Source organism: Anoplopoma fimbria, chromosome 1, assembly GCF_027596085.1.
Source record: "Anoplopoma fimbria isolate UVic2021 breed Golden Eagle Sablefish chromosome 1, Afim_UVic_2022, whole genome shotgun sequence".
Taxonomy (NCBI): domain Eukaryota; kingdom Metazoa; phylum Chordata; class Actinopteri; order Perciformes; family Anoplopomatidae; genus Anoplopoma; species Anoplopoma fimbria.
In genome coordinates, this window is record NC_072449.1 from 29,219,144 (window position 1) to 29,230,132 (window position 10,989).

At 35.0% G+C, this 10,989-nt stretch overlaps 1 protein-coding gene across 3 annotated transcripts; it reads left to right on the top strand.

Moving 5' to 3' along the window:
• The first annotated feature begins 3,092 nt into the window (after positions 1–3,092).
• On the top strand, positions 3,093–10,902 carry ech1 (enoyl CoA hydratase 1, peroxisomal). Of its 3 annotated transcripts, none has more exons than XM_054603722.1 (10): positions 3,093–3,393; positions 5,043–5,211; positions 5,706–5,794; positions 5,882–6,006; positions 6,112–6,160; positions 6,922–6,986; positions 7,576–7,646; positions 8,593–8,664; positions 9,518–9,668; positions 9,754–10,902. In XM_054603722.1, exons 1-10 carry the CDS (start codon positions 3,360–3,362, stop codon positions 9,856–9,858), a joined length of 930 nt encoding a protein of 309 aa, XP_054459697.1. In that variant the 5' UTR covers positions 3,093–3,359; the 3' UTR covers positions 9,859–10,902. The 3 variants fall into 3 exon arrangements, with proteins under 3 accessions (XP_054459697.1, XP_054459703.1, XP_054459712.1); XM_054603728.1 differs by lacking the exon at positions 3,093–3,393 and adding an exon at positions 3,586–3,658; XM_054603737.1 differs by lacking the exon at positions 3,093–3,393 and adding an exon at positions 3,635–3,687.
• The last annotated feature ends 87 nt before the right edge of the window (positions 10,903–10,989 follow it).

Genomic DNA, 10,989 nt, shown 5'->3' on the forward strand with positions numbered 1-10,989 from the left:
CAATGGTGACTGACTGATGTTTCACCAGACAGGAGCTTAAGAAATTAGTGTTTTCTTAAAGAAGTCTGTCAAAAATTGTACACAGCGTGTATTGGAGTAGAATGATAAAGTAGCATAAAATGGAAATACTCAAGTACAAGTAGCTCAAAATTGGATTTAAGTACACACTAAGAAAAAAAACTCTAAGAAGAATAACTGTGAAAAAATTGGCAAAAGTACCAGTAGAAAGATTTTAAGATGGATCCTGTCAAATTACAGCAAATAACATTTTGACAAAATGACATGTAATAAACTGTTAAAAATACAGAGCAGGTGTCATAGTTAAAATGAATTCAATTACAGTATATTGTTAATACAAGTTCATTAAACCTTTGAAAACTGACATTGAGATGAAATACCCTAAAAACGAGAACCTTTCAGGTTTTTTTCTCTGTAATTTTAGTGTATTTTTTGTTACTTCATGAAACAAGCCAGTACAATAAATAAAAAAATATCTATTAAAATGCAATAGGTACTTACCACCAAAGAAGTCTGCAAATGTCTGCATAAACAATTCCTTATAAATGTTAAAGAATAGTATTTCATAAAAAATGTCATTGTATGATATAAAAAAATGTCATCAAATAGAGCGTCAAAGTCACAGCATATTATGTCAGAAAAATGTCATAGTGTGGTATTTCTAAAAGAATGGCATAAAGAAATCAGAGTATAGCATGTCATAAAAATGGTATAGCACAGTATGTCTTAAAAAATGACATAGTATAGTATGCAATAAAAACTATAACAAAAAATTCATAGTATAGTATGTGTCAGAGCCTGGCTTTCAGGCTGCATCAGAAATGGGAGATCAGACGAGTTTAAAGATAATAAATAAGCATATTTATTCACAAAATAACAATAATAAGGAACAAATATGGAAGTCAGTAATCACTCATGTATGCATGAATGGATGTGAGAAAAATGTCTACAGCGAACAAAACAAAACTGGAGCAGCGCCAGCAGGGGGAGAGACATGGACTCTCTGGGAAGGTGGTGAGCTTTTATTTCAGGAACCGCACAGGGACCAGGTGTGGCTCATGAAACTGATGACCCAGATTCTACAGGACAAAGAAGAGCCGGAAACTAATGGAAACAGGAGTATAGTGTGCCAAAAATGTTTTATTCAAAACGTCATAGTATAGTTCATAAAATAAATTGTACAGTGTGTTGTAAAAATGGTCAATAAAAGTCACAGTATTGTATGTGATGAAACAATCTTAGTATAGGATGCCAAAAAAAATCAAGAAAAATGTAATTATCTGAAACAGAAGTTAAACCTGACATTGTTTGAATTGTATTATTACATTTGGTTTAATAGTCATAATAAAGTATATCACACACATTTAATTCAAAAGTCATAGTATGATTCGTCATAAAAAAGTTTCAGCCGAGCTGTTAGACTGATGAAGAAATGGTAGATTTGACAAGTTTAAAGGTTATAAAATATTATATTTATTGACAAAATAGAGGACAAACAGTCAGTCATCAGTCATGTGTGAATGTGAGAAAATGTATGCAGCAAATAAAACAAAACAGATGTAGTGCCAGTGAGAGAAGAGAGAAGAACTATGTGGGAAAGTGGTGATCAGGAACCACAACAGGACCAGGTGTGACTCATGAAGCTGACCACACGGATCCTACAGGACAAAGAAGAGCCTGAGACTGAAGGACACAGGAGTACATTTAAAAGAATCATGGTTTACTGTGTCATAAAAATGGTCTTAGAATATTTATAGTAATGTGGCTCATTCAAATATGTCATAAAAATATTATAGTATGGTATGGCATAAAAGTATCATTCATTTTTTTTTATAGTTTAATGTCATAAAAAAATTGTTGTAACTTGTCATAGAATGCCACAAAAATGTCATTAAAAACAGTCCTGGCATTATATGTCATAAAAATGTGTATGGTATGTCATAAATATTCCATTAAAGGTCATAATATAATACATAATAAAAAATGTTATTTAAAAAGTGATGAGTATAGTATGTCACAAAATGAATCGTATATGTTATTAATGATACTCATAAAAGAGTCATAGCAACCCATTGAAATTCCTGAAAAATGCCACAGAAGTAATTTGTCTTTAAACAGGGGCGATGAGAAAGGAAGAGAGAAATCTTTAGAAGAAGATCTTTAATATTTCCGCGTAAATGTTATATGCCATCATCTTTGTTCACCTTTTTTCATATGTATGGCCAATATCTCACAATACGTTTTCCGGTCCAATAGCTGGCAGTATGCATCTTATAAGCCACTGAAAGAAGAAGAAATAAGAGCTATTATTATTAGTTATTTTAAGGGCTATTCATGTGTTTTTAATGGGAAGTTAAATTACACCAAATCAAAGACATCTCTTTCCCAACGTAAGTCTGTGGGAAGACATTTAAGAATGATTCAGATATAAACTAAACATTTTGCACAGCTCAACCTGAAACTGTGCTTCATCTTTTTAGCATTGTCAATAAAAATGTTTTGTAGAAAGATTTAGCATTACTCTATGAACTGGATGTTTGACCTATAACAGAAATACAGAAATATCATACATCTTTTGATTATTCTTGTCAAGTTATATATACATAAGTGTAAGTTTACGAGGAAAATACCTATTTTTGCTTTTTACAAAGAGTTTGAAATGTATATAAAAACTATTAAATGCTGTGCCAACAAAAGGGCCATAAAAAACATAATGGCATGCATTTCCTGTGATATATGTATGCAATTATACAATCAGAAGTCTTGCCTTACTGTCCCCTCTTTCTCTTTCTTTATATCATTCATATGTTTTACTATTTTAATCTTTTATCCTTTCATTTCTGTCTTTGTCATCCTCTGAGGTTTCCCCTGGAATGTTAGTTTGAATGTATATATTTTGTATTTTGCTGTTTCTTATTGACTATGTGAAGTTGTGCTGGTGCAATTCTTCAATAATTAAAAACTTAAAATCTAAATAAGAAGTGTTGTTGTGGTCCTCGGTACCACGTGACGGACCCGGAAGTTGTAATTCCACGATTGGCCGCTACGTCAAACCCCGGCGCTGTTCCCGTGGCTTGATGAGGAATACTACATGTTTTTCTGGCTGCTTCATAGTTTGGTAGTCTGTCTCTAGCAGAGACTGTATATAATAACACAACAAGGTTAACTTAGGGTTACTTAGCCTCAGCTAGCCTTAGCACAGCTGTATGCCAACACTGTGAAGAGCATTACATTACATTACATTACATTACATTACATTACATTACATTACATTAAGAGCACACTGAGCTGCAGACAGGAGCAGCAGATCACTGATATCTGAAGATCACTGATATCTGGAGATGTTGTCGCTGGTCCTCAGGTCTCTCACCAAATGTAAGTCCCAATGTTTAGCTCGTTTGTTGTGTAATCGTGATCTTAAATGAAAATGTGTTGTAATGTTATAACACTTCACAATGCACCTGATGTTATCTCTACTAGTGTGTACAGGAAGTATTATGTAACTAAGCTTTGCAGGACAATGCAGGTGAAAGGTCAGCAGCAGTCATGCTGTCCTGTAGAGCTCATCTGGGCTGTGACCAGTGCTGGAGGCAGGATTCAGATCCTTTATAGAAGTACTCATACCTTTGTAAAAATACAGGTAAAAGCTACAAACAGAAGTCCTGCAGTGTAAGTTAAGTGTGTATGTAAGTGTGTTAGTGTAAGTTAAGTTAACTCAGTTAACTGTGAGGAAGGTTAACTTGATATGAAACCGTCTCAATACTGAGGCTCTACATGACCTTCATAAGTAAACGAGAACATCTGTAAGACTATTGCCTATTTAGTTATTCTATCATTGCTGCTAATAGTTCCTTGTAATACATTTTAAGCAAAAGTATTTAAGTATATTCAGGAAAGTGTACATAAAGGTAAAAGTACTACTTTGTGCATTGTTTAAAGACCTAATAAACATTAATGAGTCTTGCAGAGCATACCTACTGCATATCTTATTGAGGTAAAACAACAACATTACCTGCATTATATCACATAGATTAATACTATTTATAATCCACAGACTCTACATACAGAGGTGCACTAATGCACATAGATAAAAAGTGTGAAAATGATTGTAGCAGTAAGTTTAATAAAGATGTATTGCACTTTTTCCAGAAGTTACAAATATATAACTTGGACAGTGTTGTTGGATAGACCAGAATGTATAGTTACAGTAGCCTCTTCAGCTAACGTGCAGATCAATTCAGTGATTCATTGTCGAGTAAGTGTAGAAAATGTTAGAAAATCAAATTTGCAAAAAGCCCAAAGAAATGTTGTTCAATTGCTTGTTTTCCCAGACCAACAGTTCAAAGCTTAAAATGACTCACACAACACCGAAAAATGGCTTTCAATCTTCACAGTTGAAAACCTAAAAGTCTGGAATTGTTGCTTGAAAAATCTTTTGAGATTTATTGATCATCAAAATGTTTGCTGATTAATTTTAAGTAGAACTTAATCAAATGGTTTCAGCTCTACTTTACTCCATTTTCCCGCAGCTTTCTTTTTAATGTTACCTTTCAATTATTAACCATCTCTGTGATTTAAAAAAAAAAAAATATATATATATATATATATATGAATCGTTAGATTCTGTTTCAGGATGGCTTTCATTGGAAAGAAAAACACCCCGGATTAGGGCTACACATAAGAATTATTAATCTGTTGATTATTTCAGAAAACTTATTTAGTCCAATAAAAAGTAAATAAACTATATGATGGTCAATCAAAGTCAATATTCCAATACACATTCGAAAGCTTGAAGCAAAATATTTGGTATTTTTGTTGAAAAGATGATTGAACTAATTACTTGTTTATAATACAATAATAATAATTTAGTGATGATTTTCTGATAGACTCTCTGTATGGATCTCTAAATCTAAGTTACTGTTACAGTTTGTCAGCCACAGAGGATTTCAGTCTCATTCTGTTGTTGCAGTTTTTCTGTAAGAACTGATCCTGTTGTTTGTGTCATTCTGTCTCTCTCCTCTCAGACAGGACGTCCTGGCTGCCCGGTCAAGCTGTGGTCAGGGCCATGTCGTCCTCAGGTGGAGCCAGCTCTCCTTACACCACCCTGGCCATCAGTCACCCAGCAGATTCCATCACACACGTAGAGTTGCACCGCCCTGAGAAACGCAACGCCATGAACAGAGCCTTCTGGAGGCAAGAATATGTTTTATTCCTATGCAATAATTTCTCTGAGACACTAAAAATTTACAAAACAAATTAACTATTTAAAAAAAAAATGTATATATAAGACATGCAGCGATCACTGGCAACCCAAAATACTGTGCAGTTTACTGCAACCGAATGTGAGATTAGCCATGGACAGACACAGAGATGCACACTCACTCACAAAGCACGCACAGGTGACTGATCGTATAATCATCCTGGCGGAGATGATAAACAGCAACTAACCTACAAATGACTTGAAATATCTTTTAAAAGATATCAAAGCTATGAAATAACTTCACATTTGGCGCCTATTTTAGGTCAGTAAGCAAATCTCCTTATGACGGCACTTTTTAACATTTTGTCTGGAAATTACTGGATATATAATAAGAAAGTAAACCACTTTAATTCATAGTTGAAGCACTTAAAGTATTTATATAACCGTATGTTCAACACTGATAGGAGCTCTTTATCTTTTCTCCCAGTGAGATGGTGGATTGCTTTAATGAGATAGCTGGGGACCCGGTCTGCAGAGTGGTGGTGGTTTCTGGAGCTGGGAAGGCCTTCACAGCTGGTGAGTATCAGACCGTTTGCATTTTTTTTAACAACACTATCTCCATGGTAACGTTGTATTTATTCTCGGTGATGTGCTACCGTCCAGGTATCGACCTGATGGACATGGCCGGCGACATACTCAGTCCAGAGGGCGACGACGCGGCCAGAATAGCCTGGAACATGAGGAAAGTAATCACCAAGTATCAGGAGACGTTCTCCGTCATAGAGAAGGTCAGACCTGAGGAGCGGTTCTGTTCATCACACTGAGGAGTTATGAGATTGGACTGGAGCATTTAAAATGTTGCATTGTCAGTGTGCGTTTTCTTTTTCTCCTAGTGTCCAAAGCCTGTCGTAGTGGCCATCCATGGAGCCTGTGTTGGGGGAGGTAGGACTTCATCATCAGCATCATCATCATCACACTGTCATGATGTTGCATTGAATTCAGAATAAAAAGACCAGGTATCACAATGTTAGATTAAAGGGTTAGCTGGCTAGCTTTGGGCTTTACTATGGTTTTCTGGTGTAACATTGCTGGCGCACTTTTAATCAATATTTTATACATTATATTATACTACACTCCACTTTAATACACCCATAATATACAGTTTTTTTTATACTATGTTATATTACTGTACCATAATTCTATGTATAATATGTATATATTTTGTTATACTATATTACTCATTTTCACCTTTATAGTATATCCCATATTATACTATATTATGTCAACATGTTTCTTGTTTATATGTCATACTCTATTCATATTACATCTCTACATTAATACAGACAAACTCCATACTAATTATATCTTAAATGGTTTTTTATGTTAACATAGACTGTCACTTTTATGCTGTGATTTTTGTCTCCATATGCTCTTTTACTAGAATACTAAATTTTCTTTATTTTATATTCTAGTCCAAATGTATTTTCTAAATGCCTCTTTTTATTTATTTCATTACCTTTCTCTATTAGTCTGTGTGCTGCTTGTATTTTCCATACTAACTCCAAACCACTGAACATGAAAGGCCAACTGTATGTTAAAGTATTTAAAAAGCGCTATACAACAATTCCCAAAAAAGAGAAGTGAGAATGTTCAGTGAGTTTACACAGCAACATGTTCACTGTGGATGTTGTGCTCTGCGGCAGGTGTTGATCTGATCACAGCCTGTGACATTCGTCTGTGTACCCAGGACGCCTGGTTCCAGGTGAAGGTATGTACATGTCCATCACCTTATCATGATTTGTGGTGAGGAAAAATTGGAAATATATTTCTGGGGGTAAAACGGGGAACAGATTAATGATTAAGATAAATTGAAAGAAAGAAAAAGAGCTGAAAAATAAAATGTATGATTTAAAGATGTAAGATAAATTAAGTGCTAATTAATTTATTCACCGGAGTCAAGGTAAAAGAAAAGGCTTTATATTTTTTTTAACACTCCGATTTAGTTCTTTAATTAACATTATTACATCATTTTTTATTGAGAATAGTTTTATTTTTGTGCCTTTTGACAGTTTTGGGGCTTCATATAAAACAAACAATATTTGAGTAAAATCTATCGGTAATATTCATAATGGTGTTTAGTTATAAGAAAACAAACAATGAGATAAAAACAGTTTTTAATCATGTAAAAAATATCAACGTGGATATAGCATTTTCATTCATAAAGCATAAAAATACAGTTAGTTTTTATGGGAAATACCTTAGTAGATTGTCTCCACACACACCATAGATATTCTACAGGGTGCTTGTGGATGATGTTACCACCGTCTTAGTGTCTGTCTTTGTTGTCGGCTTTACAGGAAGTTGATATTGGACTAGCAGCAGACGTCGGAACCCTCCAGAGACTTCCTAAAGTCATTGGCAGCCGCAGGTAAACCTGCTATTTTGATTAACATCTTTATCATCATATCTTACATCATCATCTTATGATCTTTATTCTTAAAGTCACAGGATATGTAGAAATACAAGTGATACAGTGTGCAAGGCCACAGAATGACAGAAAGCATCCGTACAATTACAACTAAACATTACAAATAACAAAACAATTTAAAATATTTTTTTAACGCCCTGAAGCCAGAACGGAATGGTTTTTAAATTTGTCGCAAATAAAATCAATGTCCAAATCAAATTGTGGATTTTTTATGACTTTGGTAAATCTGAACTCGCCTTTTTAAAACACTAAAGTCACACAATAACACAAACAAACTAACAAATCGAGGCAGCAACTCCTGCGATCTCTCAAGTAAAATCACTGTTTTTGTCAAAGGAGTCTAACGGCTTTGAGGAGAGAATAGTTAACGACATTAGTTTTCCATCAGAAAGGGCTGTCTGACAGCAAGGTAGAGTGGTGAAAATATTCTAAATAAAGTGTACACTTCTACTGATATTGATTGTTTTAGGTGGGTCTTAAACCCTTTAACCCTCAGTAGACATTTGGGTTTTTTTCATTTTTTTTTGATAATTTGGTCTGTGTAAATGCATATGGAATAAAGGCATGGTTTTGAGTTTTTTTTTTTTATTTTCAACCTCAGCTCCAATTATAATATTAATTGTAATAATAAGTCTATTATAGACTGTGGAGCCAAACTTCAGACCCTTGGGCATTAAGGACATTGAAACTGTATGTCAAATTCACGTCAAAAAAGATTGAGTAGTTTTCCCTACCTGGGTAGGTCTTTCTGTGATAAAACGGATCCAAATGGGCTTAAAACACACGTAATTAACACCTAATTAAGATACAAATACACCATGTTGAGTTTCCTGCACTTTTAGTTACGTATGACGTCCATATTGTTGTCATGTGACACTTTCTCCAGCCTGGTGAACGAGTTGGCTCTGACCGCCAGGAAGATGTTTTCCGATGAAGCCAAGAGCAGCGGACTAGTCAGGTATGAATCCTCCACAGAATCACACTCTTATTGTGTTTCTCAATGGATCGCATGCAGGGAAGTGTTGCTTTTATTTGTAGTGGCTTAGCCAGAAATATTTAGGCTTTATAGCAAGCTGTTTTTACATTAAAAAGATATGGATATATCTTTCAAGCATTCATAATTAAATATTTCTTATAAAAAAGGAATTTCAGATATCTACAGTCCAACTGCCAAAATGAAAAACCATTCGAGATATCTTTAATGCCATTTTGAAAATCCAAAAAACATTGTAAAATTACATTATGCATGTCCACAATTATGACATTATGACTGGAAAAATGCTGTTGCAGATATCCAAAATGGATTTATGGATATCTCAAATTTCTGATTTTTCTGGATATCCAAAAGATCATATGCCAAAATAGCTCACTTCAGTTATGACTAGAAACAGTTGGATGGTAGATATGAAATGGCAGTTTTCTGTGTTAAGAATTCCATTGCAGGTATCCGGAATGTCGATATTGGATATCAGTAATGCAGTTTTGGATATCTGTAATTGAAAGCCCAATACACATCAATGGTAAAAGTGACCTTGAATTAATTACATTGTGGATGTCTGAAGTGTCCTATTTGTCTAGGAAGAATTGTGTAGTGTAGTTATGAAATATCAAAACGACCACTTTAAATATATCTTAGATTCCATTATAGGAAAAGTACAATCAAAGTTGTAAATTTCTTGAAATACAATTTCTGCCCGTAAGAATGTCATTGTGGATATATGAAATGTAATATAAATAACATTTTATAGATCAACCATAACCTATTTTAAGCAGTTGTTTGTAGCACATTTTTCCACACGTTTGCTTTCCAGCCGAGTGTTTGCGGATAAGGAGGCCATGATGGCTGCAGCTCTGGAGATGGCCGAGGAGATCGCTGGTCGCAGCCCAGTTGCCGTGCAGGGCACCAAAGTCAACCTGGTCTACTCCAGAGACCACAGTGTGGCAGAGGGGCTGGACTACATGGTGAGGACGGCACATTCTTTTTTTCCACATCACTCCAAAGCCTATATGTTAGTTGACACTGAATACCTTGTTGGTCCCTTTCCAGGTTAACTGGAACATGAGCATGCTTCAGACTCAGGATGTGATGAAATCAGCTCAGGCCTCCATGGAGAAGAAGAGTCCCAAAACAATAACCTTCTCTAAACTCTAAAACCTCCAAACACAAGAGATGCTGTTTTATTCCTCCACTGGAGCCTTTGTGGGGAAAAGCGGGAACCACATGGGATTTTGTGTCTTTCTAAAAACTTAACTAATGATCTGTGGTCATATGAGGATGATTTAATGAGACTTGTAAAGGGAGAATTCACAAGCTTTTATGTGGATGTCCAATCAGTGCTGTTGGTAAGTGTAGTCCGCTGAAGAAATAATTAGACTCCAGTGCGTTTTTTATGACTCTCCTGCTAAATAGCTGTGCCTACATGTACCAGGATGCAATGCAATGTAATGTAATGCATTGCGCAGGAGCAGCGATTTGCTACTTCTGACAATTTTGTAAAATGAACTCACACCTAAACCGAAAAAATACACCTTCTGAATTCTAGTTCTCTCTTATAACGAACCATGACAGGCTCAATTACTCTGTTAACTCATCCTACAAACACTCAACATGATCTGTAGTCATATTTTGCCATTTTTTGCTGTTTGAAACGTGACACTCTTTTGAGCAATATTGCTCCCACAGCTACCAAAGCCGAGTGTAGCACTCCAAGTGAGTCACTGGGATGAGGAAGAACAGCAGAGTTTGATGCTATACCCACAAAGAACAGCAGCGACAACTTCAGGAGTTTTTCCAACTATATACTAAAGTAGGATAGGTAGAGGGAAAGTTTAAAAGTGGCTACTTCCTTTTAATATATGGAGGCTTGAATCCATGGTTGGAAATATGATTCCTTCCTTCCTTCAAAGCGGTTGGTTTCCAAAGATCTGCATCATTGCTTTGGTGAAAAAAGCCTCTGAAACAACAGGATGCTATACTTTCCATTTAAAGTAAGGAATTAAAAGTCATCCATGTGTAAAATAAGAATCATGAGTTAGTTCAGGTTAACATCTTCTCCCAGCTGACACCTTACAAACTGAAATATGAGAAATGACTTCTCAGTCAGTCGCTGTAAAATGGTCTCAGCCGGTTTTGTAATTCTGTAAATTGACTTCATGAATGTTTAATCTTATTAAAGAAACTCATCTGAAAGTTGAAGAGTTGACTGTGATTTTGAAATATCCATTTTCTTAAAGTAATTTAGCAACACAAGTGCAAAAAATGTGTATTCAAATAAATTAAAAT

What these genes read in the sequence shown, in the direction of transcription:
- ech1 (XM_054603722.1), top strand. Translation starts at nt 3,360, where the DNA reads ATGTTGTCGCTGGTCCTCAGGTCTCTCACCAAAT. An exon ending in TGGGAAGGCCTTCACAGCTG is followed by an intron (nt 5,795 to 5,881) that starts GTGAGTATCAGA and finishes GCTACCGTCCAG; the next exon opens with GTATCGACCTGATGGACATG. An exon ending in CGTTCTCCGTCATAGAGAAG is followed by an intron (nt 6,007 to 6,111) that starts GTCAGACCTGAG and finishes TTTTTCTCCTAG; the next exon opens with TGTCCAAAGCCTGTCGTAGT.